The sequence below is a fragment of the Chelonoidis abingdonii genome, chromosome 7 (genome assembly GCF_003597395.2).
Source record: "Chelonoidis abingdonii isolate Lonesome George chromosome 7, CheloAbing_2.0, whole genome shotgun sequence".
In the NCBI taxonomy this organism is placed as follows: Eukaryota; Metazoa; Chordata; order Testudines; family Testudinidae; genus Chelonoidis; species Chelonoidis abingdonii.
The window spans coordinates 61,310,476-61,332,271 of record NC_133775.1 but is presented as its reverse complement, the minus strand read 5'-3'; the positions used below and the strand labels follow the sequence as shown (position 1 = coordinate 61,332,271).

At 42.1% G+C, this 21,796-nt stretch overlaps 1 protein-coding gene across 3 annotated transcripts in view; it reads left to right on the top strand.

Moving 5' to 3' along the window:
* Positions 1-21,796, top strand: part of RABGAP1L (RAB GTPase activating protein 1 like) — a 570,182-nt gene that overhangs the window by 530,848 nt on the left and 17,538 nt on the right. For 2 of the 3 annotated variants that reach the window (XM_075067924.1, XM_075067925.1), the window contains exons 20-21: positions 18,652-18,744; positions 19,020-19,120. In XM_075067924.1, the coding sequence (XP_074924025.1) occupies positions 18,652-18,744; positions 19,020-19,034 (108 nt within the window). In that variant the 3' untranslated portion in view covers positions 19,035-19,120. Of the gene's footprint in view, positions 1-18,651; positions 18,745-19,019; positions 19,121-21,796 lie in introns of those variants that run through there. The other variant, XM_075067923.1, reaches the window with a different exon arrangement.

Genomic DNA, 21,796 nt, shown 5'->3' with positions numbered 1-21,796 from the left:
CTTATTAAAGACTGAGGCAAAGTACTTATTTAGATATTGGGCCATGCCTAGGTTATCCTTAACCTCCATTCCATCCTCAGTGTACAGCGGCCCCACTTCTTTCTTTGTTTTCTTCTTATTTATGTGGCTGTAGAACCTTTTACTATTGGTTTTAATTTCCTTTGCACAGAAAAATTGCACTCCTTTAAGTTAAAGTGGTACAGTCCCCCTAGTGTGGACACAGTTATACGGTACTGGTATAAATCCTGTATGAAAAGACTGTAATAGTTACACTGGTCCAAAAACTGTGTAGACCTGGCTTTAAATACCCCAATGTAGACAAAGCCTAAAAGAAGCAAACATAGGCCTCATGTTTTCTTTGTTCTTTATTTGTTCTTTCTCAATTATCTACTCCTGGAGAGGCCACAGTGATGTGTGAGATAGATACTTCATCTGAGAGATTCTGTTAAACATTCACAAATATATTCACAGGTTACTTGCACCCTCTGAATCCACCTGTGACAATGGAGGCCTTGTATTTATTTGTTGGCTAGGTTTCAGGGGAATAATTAACTTATCCACTGGAGGCTGGTTAGATTATTTGGTTTGAGTAAGGTGCTAATGTTGTATTTACATACACTATTTTATGTTCATTGTGATGCCAGTGTTCTTAACCATAACCATGATGACACAACACTTTTCCCTTAGCAGCATCACAAAGAACGTCAACTGCACAGAGAGAACCTGTGAAATTTAGGTCCTTTGTTATGTACAGAGGCCTCAAGCCTATAATGAACTCTACCACCCACAAACCCATTGACTTCAGTGGGGTTCTCTGCGTGTAGGGGTGTGCCTGTATGGAGCTAATTAAAGGATTGGGGCCAAAGTCACTGGATGCTATAGAAAGACTTCAGCTTATTTCGTTGTTCAGTAGCTTACCTTTTTATTTCAGATTCTTTGAAAGTGAAAATATTTTCTATTACGAATTCTTTGGCTATTTTTTTTTTAATTGAGTGACTGTTTCTCATGAAAGGTACTGTACTGAGAGCCTCTGGGATTAAACAGTCTAAACACAATTCCTTTCCCCTCTCAAATTAATCATATTTAGATTCTTTTCTGATTTCCATTTATCTAGAGAAACTGGTATAGCATACACGGTGGCAGTGCAGATCATCCCATGGCACTGTCAGTGTCTCAACCCTAATATGAAGATCTCTAAGGGCCAAAGGGGGAGTTAATTCTCCAGCAACCATTCAGTTCTTGGCCTCTCTCCTGGGACTGACAACAAAGAAATAATTGTGATGCAGACACCTGTCTAGTAAAATTTTCAGAAATGTTTGCATATGCATGTATATTTAATGCCAGTCCTGGATCTGGGAAAAAGTGGATAAGCATATGTTTTCCATAATACTCACGTACATGTAGGTAGTAAATAGTGTGACAGTTGCCAGTGTATATTTTGCTTTCACCACTGACTTACCTGTGAACTCTGTGGTAAAGTGGACCTCGATTCTCTCTGGCCTTATGTTTTATGGCTCTGAGAGGCTGAATTCTGTAGCGGGGTGGAAATTCTGAGGCATATTTAAGTAAATGAAAAAAAACCTACTGAATTAAATATGGAAGGGAATAATCAGTACAGTATTCTTTATTTTTTTTTACATAAAATTTGATTTATTTTATGCTGCCCCAAATTTCTAATGTTTAAAGCAGATTTTTGCTATTATGTTTTCTTAAAACACTGTACAAGCTGTCAGAGGTGAAGCAATTGCTTTTGTCAGCTGGGTGCGGGACAGTTGGGACTTTTAGTACTTGGAAAAGCAAAGGCTTCTACTTAACTTTTGGGCACCCAAGAAGTTGAGCCTTTTGTCAGTGGAGTAGAAATGCATCTCCCTTTGCCTTCTTCCTCACTGGAAGTATCCTGAAATTTACAGGAAGGAACTTGACTTCCTCATTCCCCATCACAGCAGTAACTTACCCCATTCCCTCCTGCCCTGATATATACCACTGCCTCCAGTATCTATGGATAAGCACATTAGCTTGCTGATTCTGATGTTTCTTTTAAATGCTCTATAGTGAAATAACCGGTTTACAGAGGTAAATTCATCTTCCTACTCCCTTGTTTATACATTCAGGGATTGCATTAGCCCTTTTTGCCACAGCATCACACTGGGAGCTCATGCTGAGTTTCTTGTCCACTATGACCTCTAAATCCTTTTCAGAGTCACAGCTTTCCAGAATACAATCCCCTGCTCTGTCGGTGTGCTCTGTCGGTGTGGCCAGCCTGCATTCCTTGTTCCCAGAGGTATATCTTTGCATTTGGCAGTATTAAAATGCATTTTGTTTAAATTGGCCCAGCTTACCAAGTAGTCCAGGTCACTCTGTATGCCTGCCCTATCGTCATCATTATTTACCTTTCCATCAATTTTTGTGTCATCTGCAAATTTTGTCAGCAGTGATTTTATATTTACTCCCAGATCGTTGATGAAAATATTAAATAGTATCAGGTTTAGTATCGATCCTGGCAGAACCCCACTAGACATCCCAACTCACTGATCAACAACTCCTTTTTTAGGTTTGTCAGTTAGCCAGTTCTTAATCAGTGTATCTTATGCTTTATTGATATTGTATAGTGCTAATTTTAATCAAAAAGTAATGTGGTACAAAATCAAAATATATATATCAACCAAAAATTGTAACCTCCTTGAAGAATGAAATCAGGTTTGTTTGACGAGACCTATTTTCCATAATATTGCATTGGCTGCCATTAATTATATTCCTGTCCTTTTAATTTTTTATCCGTTGAACCCTATGTCAGATTTTGCATTATTTTGCCAAGGATTGATATCTGGCTATCTTTCCTATAGTTACCTGGGTCATCCCACTTGCCCTTTATGAATCTTGGCACAAGATTAGTACTCTTCTAGTCCTCTGGAATGTCCAAGATTTATTAAAAATGAACACCAGTGGGACGGATCTCCTCAGCCAAGTCTTTTAGGACTCTTGGTTCAAGTTATCTGGGCCTTCTGATTTAAAAATGTTTATCCCTTTGTAGATATTGTTGAACTCTTTAATTACTAGTGGACTGGAAAGTACTTCATCATTCTCATGTGATATGAGTACATCATCCTACTTATTTCCAAATACAGAACATAAATATTTACTGAATATTTCTGGCTTTTTTATGTCATTAATAAAAATGTTACCATCTCCATCAAGTGCAGGGCCTATGCTGTTGCTAAGAATTCTTTTGTTCCTAATAAACTTTAAAAAATCCTTCTTATTGTCCTTAGCTTTGCCCGTCTGGATTTTTCCTTGATATTGTTAGCTTCCGTTATCAATTTTCTACACTTAATAACTTCCAATTTATTATTGATTGCCATCTATTTCCCCTTTTTTCCTTTTGTTATATATATATATTATTTCTTAATGCTGTCTTCACTTCACCACTAACCAGGATAGGCGTTTAGCCAACGCTGTCCTCTTTCTTGGTTCTGGATTTGTGGCTTTTTGGCCATCTAATAAACTCTTCTTAAAGAACTTCCAGTTTTCATTCACTTTTTTCTGTCTACAATTTCCTCCCACTCAATTTCACTCATAATTTTCCTCAACTTTGGGAAATTAGCCCTTTTGAAGTACCCAAGTGAGAGAGAGAGAGAGAGAGTGTGTGAGTATATTACTAGTTGGAACTGTCCTCTGTTTGCCCATATTGAATGTAATCAGGTCATGATCCCTGGTTCCTAGGCAACCACCAACTTCCAGTCCAGTGATGAATTAATCCTTATGTATCATAATGAAGTCCAAAATAGTACTTTGTGTTGGGTGCTATGCCTTTTATGTTAGAAAATTATCATCCATAATTTTTAGAAGCGCTAATGGTGTTTCACTGATGGCTACATGAGACCTCCAGCATATGTCTCTCAAACTGAAATCCCCTTTCTGTGTGTTACAGGATGCTTGGAAGATGAAACATGCTTCACTGCTGTAAGCACTAAGTATGTTTTGCATAAATAAGACAAAAACAAATGCAAGCTTCACTTCTCTATTTGTTAGCTAAAACCCCCCATCTTTGAAGGGATTTTCATAAGAAAATGAATTAGCTAGGATGACAAAAACAAGCTTATCTGAAACCAGTTTCCAGCAATAAAACTTTTTATAGAAGCCTGACTTCTCCCTAACTGGTGGATGGAACAAAATGTAAACGCTCACCTATCAAGGTGAAAATCTGAGTTAAAAATAACGTTCTCATTTAGCCCTCAGTTTTATAATACCGTTTTCACTCATTCTGAATCCATTTATTGCAAAAAGTTTTATCACGTTGCTAATCAGTATGGAGGTTGAACAGTGCTTCAGGTTTTTTTTATCCTTGCTCTTCAATTTGTGCTCTCGTGCCTCATTCATTGCACATCATTGATCCAGTCTGTATCTATTTGCTCTGCTCCCCTAGCCAGAAGATGCAGGAAGGGATACAGCTGGTATCTTCCATAGAGAACATCACTGTGAATTCTCCTCTGGCACCTGCTATCCACAAACCCAGGCACTCGATTCACAAATTGTCTGTCCATCTGTGGTGCTTATAGCCTCCTTTACCGGAATATCTGAGCACCTCCTGGTCTTTAATGTTTGTGTGCTTATATCCCCACTGTGAGGCAGGGAAGTGATATTACTGCCATGTTACAGAGGGGGAGCTGAGGTACAGAGAGACTAAGTGACTTGCCCAAGGTCACATAAGAAGTCTGGTGTAGCAAGGACTTGAACCTGGTTTTCCCAAGTCCTAGGTTAATGCCGTAACCACTAAATCTCCCTCATGTCAAGAACTACGGTTTTCAATAGCCTTTTCTGTACCATCTGTAGACAACAAGCCATGTATTATGGCTTGTATCATTCAAAGACATCTGCTTATCCAGTCTGCTGGGCAGATGGTTTTCACCAGTCTAATTGCAGGTTTCATAAGATGATTGCTTGTTAGCTGAAAGCTGTTGGCTGTGCTAAATATGTTTAATGTGGAGTGTTTACAGCTTTTGCAATCTAGATGTCACCAAACCTGGTTAAGGGCCCATTGTTAATAGGATAGTGGCTGCATACACACTTGCCCACAAGTTGTAAGATGATAAAATTAATTTGCATTGCTTTTCACATACTGGAAGTAAGAGGTTGGGAAGTTAACCCTCACTCAGTTTAGTTGTGGTCTCTTGGCTTCAGGGATTTTTTTCCCTTCCTAGCATGATTCAAAAACATTGTGAAGGGTGTTTTCCTAATTTTCTAGCATTCTTGCTCTTTTCTGTGTTTGCTCTGACTACCAATTGCAAAATCAACTTTTTCTTTTCCAACCAGTGCTTCTGCCCTGGTGCTCTGAGAAATTAACAGGCACCTATCACGTATGCTAGCTGCAACACCGCTGGCCTCAGTTTTACACTCCCCTGCAGTCCCTTCAAGGAGTCTGAGCTGTTGTGAAGGGGATTGGAAAGCCAGTTTAACCGGTTATCTAGGAATACCTAGCACAGGGATGTTTACTGTGCAGACTGGGGCTGGCCCTGTGCAGCTCCCAGCATGGGGTGTGTCTGTCGGTCTGGAGAGGAAAGGAGATGGCTGGAGAACTCTGGCTATTCTTTGGGAAGCTGTTGTAAGTTAGAGGTCCTTGGGACTGTCTCCTTCCCCTGGGTTCAGCACTGTATTTAACTCACGTGTTACAACACTGCTTCCTCCTCCCTGTGTACTGGACACAGTTCTGCCGTCCTCTCCTAGCCCCCAGCTGCCCTCCTTCTCATTGCAGTGACTAGCAGAAAGGTGAGTGGAACAGGGGAAGCTGGGAGCAGAAAGCCTCAGCTCCTTTGGACGGTATATATTGCCCTCCTCCTTTCCTTCTGAAGAATTGACAGGTCTGTCAGCAGAGCCAGCAGGGCTGTTCTCTAGTTAGCCCTGAGTGATCCTTTTACTGGAACCCATTTCTTTAGTTTAGAGCCAAATTCTGAGTCCCATGCAGAGCCTGCGTAAACCAGCTTGGAGTCCAGGTACTGAGTAATAGGGTTACCACAATATGGCCACTATGGCAGTCTCCAAGTTGGAGTAGTGGCTGCAGCCTACAATGTAACATGCCTTTTGTATTTGATATTTGGCCAGTGGACCTGCAATGTTGGTGGGATCTACTGACAACTCCCCTCACCGACCCCTGCATTACCATAGGTAGAGCTACCATACAGCAGTGCTCTGTGGCATACAGTGTGACAGCCTCCCTCTGCAGTGTTTCTGTGTTTTTGCTCCCCATGCAGAGTGTAGCAGAACCCCAGCAATTCCACTCCTTTGAGAGCCTTGTGAACTTGCGCAGGGAGCAATCACACCTCCTGCGTAACATTCCCTAAGACTTTTCATTGACTTGGGCCTGGGGAGAAATTGAGTCAGAAGTGCCGGTGTCGGCAGTATTATGATGATAGGAGATGCTTTCCTGCCCACACAGCTACTGCCGCTCATTGGAAGTGGTTTAATTATGTTGATAGGAGAGCTCTCTCTCATCAGCATAGAGCGGCTACACAAGCTGCATCGGTACAGCTGTGCCACCATAAGCTCACTAGTGTAGACAAGGTCTAAACTTTAAAAGAGAGACATTCCTCATACTGAGTTTAAGGGTATGGCTACACTCGAAACTTCAAAGCACTGCTGTGGGAGCGCTGCCGCGGCAGCGCTTTGAAGTGTGAGTGTGGTCGCAGCGCTAGCGCTGGGAGAGAGGTCTCTCAGTGCTGCACGTACTCCACATCCTCATGGGGATTAGCTTGCAGCGCTGGGAGCCGCGCTCCCAGCACTGCGGCAGTGTTTACACTGGCGCTTTGCAGTGCTGTATCTTGCAGTGCTCAGGGGGGTGTTTTTTTCACATCCCTGAGCGAGAAAGTTGCAGCACTGTAAAGCACCAGTGTAGTCAAGGCCTAAATGTGATGCTACAATCACATAAGATAAACAGGAGCAACAGCAACAATTCAAATATATGTAAACATGACATTTACAAAAATTAAAACGTGGCAGTGGATTGATATGAACCAATGGACAAAACTGATGATGGTGCAACCGCAGTTATCCACAACTCTGTTATCCTGAACAAGATCCTGTCCCCAGTGCCTAAACAAAGTGACATTTCCCCTAATTATCTGATTTTACGTCATGTTCCCCAGGATAAACTTACTTAGATTATACGATCTTGGAGAAAGGAACCTTGTTTGGAATGTTGGTCCTGGACTTCCTTAAATGATAGATAATAAAAATATTCTTTTCGCCTGCTACTTAACTATCTCACATGGGCACTCTGAGGCCTAGTTAATAAAATCCTTAGCTGAAAGGGCTATAGAAATGCACATGCCATTGACCGCTGGCTTTAGGTATATGGAAATGTTTTGTAAGGATTACCCCCAACATTAGAAGTGTCCAAAGCATCTTATGCCACTGGCTCTGGAGACTGCCATCTGGAATCAGGATAACTCATCACTGTACAGTAGAATATTTTCAAAATGTCTCTCTGGAATTCCATGAGTTCCTCTTTCTAGTCTAATTAGAAACTATGCATTTAGATAATGAATTGATGATCCTGTTGTTAGCATAAAATAAAAACTGACCCAAACTTCAGCCCAACCAGTTTTCCTTGGCTTCCAGTTAGGATTTGAATGGGGTGGTTCGTCTGCAGATTCCTTATTCATGAAATCTATGCATACAACATGAAAAATAAGGTGATTTGTTAAACATTTTTTTAAAAAAGTTCTCTCGCTGAAATGAAAGAATATTGGTAGGTGTGATTGCTAAGACTGCGTTGCTGCTATAAAAGGAGAGTCTGTGTAAACTCCTCCTTTCTGGAATACTAAATGGAGCTTCATTCTACATGTGAAGGAGCCTTTTCATATAGGTTTACACAAAACAGTTGGGCTTATGCAGCAGAACCTATCTCGCCAGGAAGCTTTAACGGAATGTCCCCCTGCTGATAGTGTAGAAGGTAGAATAGCATAAGGCACTCGGATTCCATAGTGATGCATGCCATGCAAGAATCTGAATAGACTAGATTAGAGTATCAGCATAATTGATTCACCTCTATCCTTCACTATGTGGAGGTTGTTAAACAGAGCAACAAGCACTGTTCTTCTTCAAGTGCATGCTCATGTCCACTCCATATTAGGTGTGTGTGCTTGCCACATGCACCGGTGCCGGAAGTTTTCCCCTCAGCAGTATCCGTAAGGGACTGGCTCTGGTGTCCTCTGGAGTGGTGTCCACATCATGCGGTATAAGGGGTGCCACCAGCTCCCCATACCCTCAGTTCCTTCGTGCCGCCATTGACAGTGCTGGAACGTCTGCTGTTTCGGCTGGCATTGATTCCATTTCTGATCTTGCAAACTTTGAAATCCTGTAAGATAGTTATACATAGTTAGTAGTTTTCTTAGTTACCCTTAATAGTATTCTCAAATTCTTTGTTAGTCCTGAACAGGACCCAGCTTGAGGTCGGAGCATGCCCCAGTCCCCAAGCTTTAAGCCCTGTGATCACTGCAAACAGCCTATGCCCATGAGCCATCCTCATACCAGCTGTCTAAAGTGCTTACACGAAGGGCACATAAGTGACAAGTGCCATATCTGCACGTCCTTCAAACCTAGGACGAAGAAGGAGTGCAATATCCATGTAAGAGTGCTCCTAATGGAGTTGGCACTCCGGCATCGGAGCAGAGGACCGACTCTGCACCGAGCACCACAGCCTCTGTGCGCAGTGTTCCCCCAGCAACATATATGAGCCATGCGGAGGGCCTTGGCGTTGTATCAGACCTTTTAAAAAATCAAATCAAGTCTTCATCGCTACAGCAGATAGGATGAAAGGTTACCCAGTGTCCTCAAAGATGATTTCTAATTGGATTACCTCGTGCATACGGACCTGTTTCAACCTGACAGGGGTTCCACCGCTACCGCTGATTGTCAGATCCCACTTGACATGAGCACAGGCATCTTTCATGGCCTTCCTGGTGCACATCCCTATCCAGGACATCTGCAGAGCCACAATGTGGTCCTCTGTTCACAGGTTTACCGCTCATTATGCCATCATTCAGCAGGCCAGAGATGATGCTGGGTTCAGCAGAGCTGTGTTGCAATCTAGACGTCTGTGAACTCGTACCCACCTCCAGGGGTACTGCTTTGGAGTCACCTAATATGGAATGGACATGAGCAAGCACTCAAAGAAGAAAAGACAGTTACCTTTTCCGTAACTGGTGTTCTTCGAGATGTGTTGCTCATGTCCATTCCACAATCCACCCTCCTTCCCTACTGTCGGAGTTTCTGGCAAGAAGGAACTGAGGGTGGGGGGAGCTGGCACCCCTTATATCGCACCATGTAGGTGCCACTCCAGAGGGTGCCAGAGCCAGTTCCCTATGGATACTGCTGAGGGAAAAACTTCCAGCACCAGTGCATGTAGCAAACACACACACCTAATATGGGATGGACATGAACTACACATCTCAAAGAACACCAGTTGCAGAAAAGGTAACTGTCTTTTTTTGTGCTATGACCTGGCCTGAAGCCAGACTGTGAAGCATATTGCTGAAGGTGAGGTTCTGTTGAAAACTGCTCTCTGGCACCTTCTTGATAATCTTGCCTGAGAAAGAGAGGTAGGAGACTAGCCAATAGTTAGGTTGTTCGCATCCAATGTTGGAATTTTTAAAATGCATGTTTCAGGGCGCTTGGTAGAGGGAAGCATTCGTCTGTAGTTTGATCTCAAGACTACTATAAAGCAGCATGGTCTCTGAGGCACCAGTGAGCTGTTCTCAAGACAGTGACAAAAGGAGAAATGCGAAATTCCTCTACCTCTGTCCCAGTTGTGGTTGTTCTAAAATGTGAATTTTCCATGTGCACAGGCTACTTGTTATGATCTCCATATTTCTTCTTTAACAGTGAGTCAGAAGTTTTTCACTATAAACCTTAACTTTACCCAGTAAAAATTAAATGTTGCCAGTTCAAAATGTGCCCTTTTTCTCCCATGGGGACTTTATGCATGTGATTAAATTGAATCTCTCTGGAGAATTAAATTCTTTGGATTGCCTTGCATGGTATCATGTCTGGTATATTAGTCCTCTGGATTAGATTTCCTGTAGATTACAAGAAGGGAGAATGGAGTCTACTGTGTTCTGCCAAAAACCCACTGTGGCTTCTTTTTCTTTTTTTAATTTTTTTTTTTTGGTGTGGACAGAATACTTATCTTATTTTGAATCTAATCCACTATGACAAATATCTCAAGGTACTGTTAGAGCCCTCTTAGAAATCGTATTGTTATTGAAAGGACAATTCAGTGATCTGCATCAATGATTACACAATGCAGTGAAGCTTTAAGACAGTTTTATTGTAAATTTGACTATTACATTCAAGCGTTAAATAAGCTTAATCAGCTGTTTGAATGGAGCTGTATTATCCTTCCTTGGCCCTAGTTTAGCTGAATACATTCTTTTTAATACAGGATATTAACTGGAAGAAACTGGTACAATAACTTGTAATACAAACCAAAACACTACATATGATCTTAATTCATTTTCACTACTCTGTATTCTGAGTATTGGTTAGGAATTTAGTCTAAACCTGGTCCTCAGCTGACATACTTCAATAAGCCAAACATTTACTATTAGGTATTGTTAGACTGTATATGTAGAGAAAGTTAAGCATTCATTCATCTAAAAAATCATTAGATTGTGGTGGCATCTTGACTTTGAAGTAATTGAATTTCCCCCCCTAATCTTGAAATACCAAGTAGGGTTGCCAACCCTCACAATTTCACTGGGAGTCTCCCGGAATTGAACTGTATCTCCCAGAGGCTACCGAAGCCAAACTGAGAGATTTTAGGCTGCTAAAAGTCAGGCAGCGCAGCGGGGCTAAGGCAGGCTCCCTGCCTGTCCTGGTCCCGCGCCCCTTCCGGAAGCAGCCAGTACGTCCCTGCGGCCCCTGGAGGTGGGAGGGGCAGGGTATCTCCGCATGCTGCTCAGAGTGCTGACTTCATAGCTTCCATTGGCCAGGAACTGTGGCCAATGGGAGCTGCAGGGGCTGCCTGGCTCCCCTCCAGGGGCCACAGGGACGTGCTGGCTGCTTCCAGGAGCAGCATGGGGCCAGGGCAGGCAGGGAGCCTGCCTTAGCCCTGTTGCCCTGTCACCCGGGAGCCACCTGAGGTAAGCACCCAAACTACTTCCCAGAGCCCGCACCCCTCCTGCACCAACCTCTTGCCCCAGCCCTGAGCCCCCTCGTACATCCACACTCCCTCGCAGAGCTTGCACCCATCACCCTCTCCCACACCCTAATCCCCAGCCCTGAGCTCCCTCCAGCACCCAAGCTCCTTCTCAGAGCTTGTATCCCTCACCCTTTCTGGTACCCCAACCCCCTGCCCCAGGCTCAGCCCAGAGCCCCCTCCCACACTCCAAACTCCTTGGCCCCAGCCTACAGTCCGTACCCCAACTCCGTGCCCTAACCTCGTAAAAGTGAACAAGGGTGAGAGAGAGCAAGCAACAGAGGGAGGGGGGATGAAGTGGTGGGGTGGGGCTTCAGGGAAGGGGCGGGGCAAGGAGTTTATGTTTGTATGATTAGACATTTGACAACCCTAATACCAAGGAAAAGACAAACAAGTGGAGCCGAAAACTTTAATCGCCTACTTCAAAGAAAGGGAGAGGAAAATATTAAATGTTTGGTTTATTTTCCGTATAGAAACCAGAGAGAGCGGTAGAAGAGTGCAGAAATAAATCTAACGGAATATAGAAGTTAGCAAATTGAGTTAGCTATTCAGTTATTAGTGTATATGAAGCAGTATATAGAAAGGTGGGTCTATAGTTAAAGGAAGACCACTAATAAACAACAGGTAAAGAATGAAAATACTCTTCTTAACGAGGTCCAGTGGTTAGAGCTGCAGCTTAGGAATTGGGAATTCTCTCTCTGGCTCAGCCACTTGCTCACTTTGAAGCCATGGCAGGTCACACAGCATCTTTTTGCCTTAGTTTCCCTATCTATAAAATGAGCATGACAAACCCACATGGAACTGAGGCCTAAGGACTGTTTGTAAAGCATTCTGAGATCCTTGGAGAAAAGGGGGTGTAGATGTGGAATTCATTAATTCAGCAGGGTCGGTCTGGATTGTCCATAAATTACTAAAACTATTGTTGGATGAATGAAAACTCTCTAGAAGTTGAGTGGACACTGATCCCTTCTTGTCCTGGCCACCCATAGCTCATAGAGAGCAGTGTGCTGCCGTGCCTGAGACTCCTGCTCAAAGAGAGTGACCTTATAGCAGTTGTAGATCTTTTTGTTTCTGTAAACCTGGAGAACAAGCTAAAGATGCATTGTATTATTTTTCCTCACCTGCCATCTGACAGCGCATTGTAATGGTCATTGAATGTTCACTTGACTTGATAATGGCATTGTTTTTGCCCGAATGAGAGTCTTGTACTTCTTCAGAGGGAAGTTTTGTTTGTTGAGTTCCTTGTGTTTGAGTTTTATTGAGATCTACTGCATGATTGGCTCTGTGTGTGTCTCTGGTTGTGAAGAATACAATACAATAAAATAAAAATCAAATGCACAGGAATGGAATATGAGATATTGAGATACATGGTTAAGCAAGGTTTATAAATCCTAAATTTGATACAGTGCCATCCAGCCAGCATACGCTTCAAGGTGTTAAAGAAAGAAGAAATCAATATTTCAGAAGCTTTCATGGACACTTTTATAAGCATACTCAGTTCAGCCACAATTCATGAAGAGTGAAACATGGCTAACATAATGCAATTATTTATGAAAGGGCCTAGAGCAGGGGTTCTCAGGCTTTTGTACTGGTGACTCCTTTCACACAGCAAGCCTCTGATTGCGACCCCTCTTATGCATTAAAACACTTTATATATTTAGCACCATTATAAATGCTGGAGGCAAAGCAGGGTTTGGGGTGGAGGGTGACAGCTCGCAACCCCTCATGTAATAACCTTGTGACCCCCTGAGGAGTCCCGACCCTCAGTTTGAGAACCCCTGGCCTAGAGATATGTCAGATGTTTGTAAACTAATAGATCACAGTTTGGGATCATGTGTTGGGCAAACTGTATCAGGGAGTTAAAGTGCAAAACAGCATGGATCCAGGAAAAGAAAGAGCTATAATAATTTGTCAGACTCCTTGGAGAATACTACTACTGGATAGTAGTAGAGACTACATGTCAGTTGTTATGCATATGTAAAGTTTATAATATATGGGATTATTGTTCTGGAGTGGAATGTTTTCCTAGTGGAAGCTTTTTCTCAAATTGCCAGAACAGTATTTCACTGTTTTTGGGTATTCTTTTCCAGTGATGACAGGAATGTGGCATAAGTGGAAAAATAGCAAAATCTCATAACTCCGTATACAATGATGATATACGTATTTTGACAGAATGAGTTTCACCAAATCATGACTTTTCATAGGATACCTTAGAAAGCGTTCTTTGTATAAATATCATAACCATCTACAAGTGTAAAAGCAGCAGAGAATCCTGTGGCACCTTATAGACTAACAGACGTTTTGGAGCGTGAGCTTTCGTGGGTGAATACCCACTGCGTCTGACGAAGTGGGTATTCACTCACGAAAGCTCACGCTCCAAAACGTCTGTTAAGTCTATAAGGTGCCACAGGATTCTCTGTTGCTTTTACAGATCCAGACTAACACGGCTACCTCTCTGATGCCATCTACAAGTGGTGAATGTGGGGGTTACAGGATGCTATTTTGAGGTACATTATGTCACACAAGGAATGTATGGAGTCTTGCTTCTACAAATGCAGGAGTAATCAAGAACAAAAAGGAGCAGTTTCTTAACTTACAGCCCTCGAGCCTCTCCAGCCAACAGAATGAGAGTTTCTTTCTCTAGCTTTTCCCAGAGTCACACTATGCCCACAGGTTACTGCTTGACTCTGTTTGTTTTTGGTTTTCTCTATATTCTGTTTGTTCTCAGTTCCAGTGTTCTGTTTTTCTGCACACACACCTACCTAAAACAATACTCAGCAAAAACTTCGGTGGATTCACAGGTACAGTGGGTTTGAGTCTTGCTCAATCTCATGCTGAAAGGTTACTTCCAGTTTACCCAGCTGCAAAATGGTACCTGCTTCTTCAGGTTAGGGCTGACTATGGCAGGTGGACATGATGCTGGCCACATCGCTTCCCTGTGTACCATTGGCTATGAAACTGACATGTCTTAACCATGTCAGCCTGATGAACCATTGGCTCAGGGGTATTTTACTTTTGTCCTAGGTAGGGTCTTAGCCTCATGTTAGTTGAAGGGTGTGTTCACACCTCTCAATCTCAATGTGGTTTTAGCATCCCATAACAAGGTTTCAGCCAGCTCACAACAATAAGCTAAACCAAACAAGTAAGGCTGCTCCCAGCAGGTGGCCCAGTATGTTTTAAAAATTTAACAAGGAGTGCTGCATACTACTGGCTGCATATTAAACTGACTGTTTAGGTTCCTGTTAATGGCTCTAACACAGTCCCAATAAGGAGAACTAGTCCTCATCCATTTCACTTACAGAACTCTAAAATGATGCCATAAAGCTCGACACAGTGCTCTCTGTAGTTGTGTGTTGCACAGCAATGTCTCTCAGCCCTCCTTCAAATATCCTAGTATAGGTTATTGCTTACCCAGCCCATATCTTTTTACTGCCTTTCTTCTGCCTGGTTGTCTTGTATTACAAAGAAGAGAATAAGGTTGGTCTTGCATTGAACTGGGACTCAGGGGACCTGGGTTCAATTCTCAGCTCTACCTCAAACTTCTTGTGTGACTTAGGCTTTTTTGTACTTCAGTTCCCATCTGTAACATGGGGTAATAAGCTATACGCCTGTGAGGTGGAGAAGTGATTAATGTTTGTGAGGCACTTGGATGCTATAGTGATTGTGGCCATATAAGTACCTAGTTAGATATCAAGATATAAAACACAAGAATTTGGGCCTCATGCTTCCTTTGTAAGCTGTGCAGAAACTCCCCCAGCTCTTTTAGATGTTTGGACCTCTGAGCAACTGGTAAGTCTGCACTGAGGGCATGTTTTAACCATCACGGCCTTCTAGCAAGTCCCTTTCACCATCCAGGAGGACTGCAGTGGTGGATGCAATAGAAGTGTGCATAATATAGGAAGTATTGATGATGGGCCTGCTTAATTGGTAGTTCTGTTAAACACTAAATACAAAATAAACATTCAGATGTCATTAAGGTTTGACTTAAACTCACAAATACCTGAAAGTAAGGAGTACAGGTGACCATGCAATTCTTCTCTGGCTTCTTCTGCTTATCTTCCTGTCTAGCCAATCTAATATATTTGTATACACCCTATGTATATAGAATGGGTGCTCATTACGGAGGTTTGTAAGTGAATGACTGTAGATATATGCATATATGCAAACCCAGACCTTGTGAGTGTAATGAGATTTAGCCCTCACACTTTTGCATGTGCACCTTAAAGATCTGATCCACTATTAATTAAAAATATTAAGAAGCAGGTAAATTGATTGGTACAACAATTCATTTACTATTTTTCTCCCTCACTGTGCCCCTTTCTTTGGGATCTGATGGCTTTGTCCTGTCATTGACTGGAAATTTCCAATACAGATCTAAAATTTTCAACATTGTCTAAAAGAATTGTTTACCTTGCAATACAGCGCTTCAAGGTGCAGTAATTTTTAGTCTAATTCTCCTTTTGCTTCATAAATACTCATGCTTTTTATATCTGTACATGCTTCTCCGCCTTTGTTCCCTTCTTTTTCTCTCTCTGTTTTGTGCCGATAGCTGGTAGATGCAAAGCATCACACAACAGCACAAGAGACATAAGCTTGGAAGGTATCCTAGCGACACGTCATTCTGGGAACCCGCTCTATTTCTCTGAGCAAGATCAAGTAAACATCATGGAATCACAGCAGGGTGGGAATAGATTGGGGTTTATGTAGGATTGGTTCATTTCCTTAAAATCTTACTTTGAAGTGTACATTTAGCGCTGAATGTTAAGGTAGCCTTAACAGCCACAGCATGGTAGGAAAGATGAACTGGTCTGTACTTTCCCAGGAAGCCCTGCTTTTCATATAGTTAATGGGCTCAATTGACATATAAATGAGCATCTCCTATTAAATTATTTTCATTCAAATATGTTTACAGGTAATAATAATAATACCATCTCCCTCTTAGCACTTTTCAAAGATATTTATTTAAGGGTACATCTACACTGCACGATTATTTCGAATTAGCTTAATCCGATATTACAAAACAGATCTAATAAAATCGGTTTAGCACGTCCACAGTGGGATCACAAAATCGATTGTTTGCGTCCATGGTCCAAAGCTACCATCGATTTCAGGAGCGGTGCACTGTGGGTAGCTGTTCCTCAGCTATCCCATAGGTTCCACTTCGGGTTTGAGAAGCACAGTGGCGTGATTGGGGCAGAAAACATCTGCCTTCACCGCATGCAGCATCGCTCTGCCCAGCAGCATAGTACCAGAGGTGAATTTACAGTACTCAGGAATATTTTTTACTTTTTTTTCACGTCGGGGGAGGGGAGGGACTGACGAGCTGTTCCGTGAACCATGCAGACACCGTGTATTAGCTACAGCATTGGGGCCGCTTCAGCCAAGAATGCATAGTGCTGGGAGAATGTAGGTAGTCCTCCTAACCACCTCCTTCGCCTTGCTCCCTCCATGGACCATCCGTTTGAGTCTCTGGCTTATCCCTTACGGTTGTCACGCATGCTGTGTATCCTGGAGTTTATTTTTAAACGCTTTGCATTTCCTGTTCTTACGGGTTGATAAAACGATTTGTCTCCCATACAGCCGATCAATCTAGTATCTCCCGTAAGGTTCAATGCAGGAGCTGACTTTTGCATTTGAACTGCATATCGCCACCCGTGCTGATCAGAGCTGGACACGTGAAAGCAGGAAATGTATTCTAAAGGTCTCGGGGCTTTTCCTGCTGTACGCACTCACACATCCGAGTTCGATGCGGACAGAGCGGTCAGTGGTGCACTGTGGGATACCTTAGGAGTGCCAATAATGTCGATTTCTGGCACTACGACCTATCCGAGTTATACTTCGAATTTAGCGCTACTCCTCTCGTCTGGGAGGAGTTCCGAAATCGATTTAAGGAGCCGTTTAACTCGATATTAATGACGACGTCATGTGAACGGGTACAGCGTTAAATCGGTATATCGGCCATTAAACCGATTTAAAGTCGCAGTGTAGACCTGGCCTAAGAGGCATCCAAGTAGAATTCTCATGAACATTCCCGAATTATTGCATTGCTTGTATTCTTCCCTGTTCTCCTTATTCTCGTCAAAGTCTTTATTTTAGGGTTGTTGGTTTACATTCAACAATAGGCTGCAACTGTTCCATTGTGCTGTATTAGCCCTCTCTGCGTCTAGCACAGAACTCCCTGGGGCAGTGTACTGCACCTTGCAAGCAGGATTGGCTTCCACATCTCCCAGCTGTAACTCTCCAGACCCTTTCTGCTGTGACTTTGGGAATCACCTCGGCCCTTTCCTATGGCAGGGGAAGAAAATCCCTAAATGGAAAATTGAAAAGAGAAACTATATTAAGCCCCACCTTCATGCGTGTGCGCGCACACACATGCTGTACCCTCTAGTGGTCACATGGCCGAATGGCCTCCTTCTCTTCCCAACAACCACTATGACAGGGTGGTTGTGGTGCAGGCCCGTCCTACCAGTAGCTGCAACGTGGATGTCACATGAAGCTCTGTACTAGCATGAAATGCTCCTGATTTTAGTTAGTTGCTTAATAACAAGGGGGTCAGGGGCTAGAAGACTGGCAGAAATATCACAGGAACAGATCAAGGAAAATCATGTATATTTTTATAAATCACTGTGACGTATTCTTCTACTGATGTCCTTGTTTGATGCCAATGTATGCCAGACAGCTAGCAGCTTTGTTGTTGCTTATTCTGGGTTGTATGGGGACATTAGAGGGCTGTTAAATGTCTTGTCAAGGGAGAAGGTAATGGGAGTATACACACAGCCACATTATAGCCAATTAAAAAATAAATGTAAAGCTGAGTATCTCCATTCTACACCTTAGAAGAATACAGATGCTCTTTCTATATCTTGACTGATTTTTTTGCAAAAAAACAGATGGATGTTTTCGTGTAAATCCAGCTGTCTGTGACTTGACCTGTTTGCACAGTTGTTTACCAAATCGGTTTGTGATTTGCATCGGTGTAGCTGACTCACTGTATCCCTGCTGTGGCTGGAAGTGAGCAACTTAACTCCAGGACACTGATGCCCAGATTTGGTGTGGGCAGGTGAATGAGAGCAGAGCCACCTTGGTCATGTTCTTCTCGCCATTCTTCCTTTATTTCCCATATTGATACCGTTCTCCTCCTCCTGATTTTATTCAAAATGTTTCTACTTTGGGATTCTGGTTTCCTTTTGAAGTATTTAAAAATAAATGCCATTAAGCTTAGTAAGGATCCTCTCCGCATGTGCTGTATCAATAACTGTTTGGTGTGCCGCCTCTTACTGTCAACAAAAGTAGAGTGCAAAAATGTTACTTTTCCCCCAGCTTTCACACCATCTTTCTGGTGACAGTGGGATAAGGAATTCATTATTCAGCTTCCTCTACTTCATGTCTGCATTTAAAGACTTCTGGAAGCCTTTTCCTGTGATTCTCTAAGAGCATGTTTGTCTGACTGTATTCCACAGGTGCCCGCAAAGAAACTGAAGAAATATGAGAGAGAGTATCAGACAATGCGAGAGAGTCAGCTGCAGCAGGAAGACCCAATGGACAGATACAAGGTAAAGGAGACACTATATGGAAACCTACTCCATTGGCTAAATCACATGCACTAGTGATCAGAGGTGCCTATGTCAGTATTTTATACATACTAGGATATATACAGTACAGAAAACTATATTGGGAATTAAAGTGGTGGGTCAAATTCATCTAATTTCTTTAATGATCACATTGGCTACTTGGAGACATTCTGATTTTTCCAGGAATATTTCAGTCAAAAAAATTGAACACTCGAAAAGCCCTCAAATAGCCACATATAATATTTTTCTTCTTTCAGTTTATATGTTTATAGGTAACTCTCCTGCTGTTGCGCTTTTACTGGGAATCTGCATGAGACGCTGTGAGACTGAGGGTGATTCTCAACTACTGACACAAAAAGGAGGAAATAATACATACTGTTTAGCAAAAACTGTGCATGGTCACATCCACAAAGACTTTAGGAAGGTGAACTCATCCAAGACTGACATGGTCCTTGTCATTAATCTCTGTTTGTAGCAAGATTTAATAATTTTTGTTAGTACAAGGGGGCCCTGATCCCTGCTTGGGGTCCCTTGATGCTACTGCAGTAGCCATAATAATGAACAGGAGAAAAATAAAGCCCCAATGATGTGTGAAGCAGAATAATGTTGGTAGTTATTACATTTATTTGAATGAATATCAATTACAGCTTAAAGGGATCAACAACATATGGCCACAGGTTCAAAGTCAAATGTCTTGGTTACTGTGGGGCAGTCAAGTTGTTAGTCTGATAGGTTGATGGCTCACAAAAAAAGCATTAGCTCAACTGTATATCTGAATTTCTGATTTTCAGGGTAATTGGGCACCAATGCTGAAAGCTGCTCTCTGCAGGCAGACCCCCACATGCATGTAGCTCCAGCCACACAGAGCATCTTGCTGGGTGGGGGCCTGACTGTGCGACTATCCATTATCTTGCCAGTATGGTGTTATGTACAAGCAGATATAAGTATGCATGATCTTATCCTTTCTTGTTCGTTTTCTAATGCTGCATGCACAGGCAGATCAGGAATCATTCAGTGAAGCAATTTGTGAATAATTTCAAATAATGAATAAATTTGACAGTTCCATGATCTACCCATGCACAGCTATGAACAGGGGGGAAAAGCAAAAATGTGCTGAATAAATTTACAAATTATGGCCCAGATCCTGCATCGAAAACCAGGTATGCAGACACCTGCATCTGCAGAGGGCCCCACTGGCTTCAGTTGGGCTCCGTGCAGTCAGAGGGGATTTGTCCATACAGTTCTCAGTGTAGGATCTGGACCTAGAAAGCACATTTTGCTCAAGCTGTTGACATTTCATCATGGGGGCGTGGGGGCTGGTTCTTTTTAGTTTATAAAAGTAATTGCCCTGTTTATGGCAAAACTTGGAAAAACATTATTGCACATGTAGGGTAGCTTGCCACTCTTACAGAATTGGGTTTGGAAAAGCATTATTTTGCTTGTACTAATGTTGGCCATACTGAGGGAAAATTTGTCAGAAATGTTGCAGATAATGGACAGATAAGCCAACACAACAGATCTTGGAAAACTTTGCTGAGGATGAACTCAGTACTCATAAAGTTACCTTTCTGCACTCAGCTCCTACTCTTAGCACAGTTCAGTTGGACTAGAGCCTCTGAGCTTTGATTACATGCCCAGATGTTGTTCCTCAGATAATACAATATAGTAATATGTCAATTTTTGTCTACAAGCCCTAATAAACGTCACACCGTGTAATATTTTTTATTGTAATATATTTGAATTTCATTATCATAATAATATATTCTATTGATTTAGACTTTTATAGGGTAAGTTCCTTCTAAGGTTTGTATTTCATTTAAAATTGAGGACCGTTCTACTACACCTTTTTCCTTTTTTGCAGCAACAGCTCAGCTTTCCTTCGGTGCATTTCTCAGGGATGAGGCACTGAACTGCCTATTGGGTGACTTAGCTGTGAACTTATGTGGCCAGCATATGCCAGCAATTTTTTTACTGTTACTCAATATTATACATAACATATAAGTGCCATTTTCTATGTACTTTCTAAAGGAATTCTGTCTGACATACATAGAGTAGTAAACAGTTCTATAAGATACACCTCTACCTCGATGTAACACTGTCCTTGGGAGCCAAAAAATCTTACTGTTGTAGGTGAAACCACATTATATTAAACTTGGTTTGATCCACTGGAGTGCACAGCCCCTCCCACCCCCCCAGAGCACTGCTTTTCTGCGTTATATCCAAATTCATGTTATATCAGGTCACGTTATATCGGGGTAGAGGTGTACTACAATTGTGTACCGTATCTAAGGTTATAGAAAACAATGTATGATGCTCAGGAATAGTACAGAGTCATGTAGTGAAAGACTGTTATAATGCATACATATGAAGAGGCAGAGTTAAGACTGTGTTTGAAAGTGTAACTGGCATTTCTTGATTTCTGAGGCTAAACTGCAAATTAACATTTTTTAACATAACTCTAATCCATCGTAGATCTGATTTTCTATCAGAACTAGGACTGCATTCATGGCCAAGAGAATGCTAGTTAATTTTCCTGTATAGAAATAACCATATTTACTGCTTGTTAATTCGGATTGTTTTCTTTCTTCAGTTTGTTCATACTAACACAGAACTACAATAATACTTAGAAAATGTAGGGTACTGTTCATCTTCAAACCACTGTGCAAGCATATTAGCTAATTAAACCTTACAGCACTCATGGGAGATGAAAGAGCAAGGATTATTATTCCCATTTAGCAGATCGTGAAACAGGTGAAGTGATTTACTTGGCCACACCCACAGTGAGTCACTGTCAGAGGTAGGACTAGAATTCAGGATTCTGGCTTGCAGTCATGCAACTCCTTGTGTAACTTTTTATCTGGATTGGATCAGGTCAACCTTTTGTTGATGCACTGATTAGTAGAGTGATCCCTCACAACCAGCTGAGCCATATTTAGTTCAAACTTTTTATCTGATAGGTTTCACACATGAGAAAGAGGTTCTTTCTCTTAATGAGAGAACATGTCTGTTATGATAAGTGTATTAACTCCAGTTT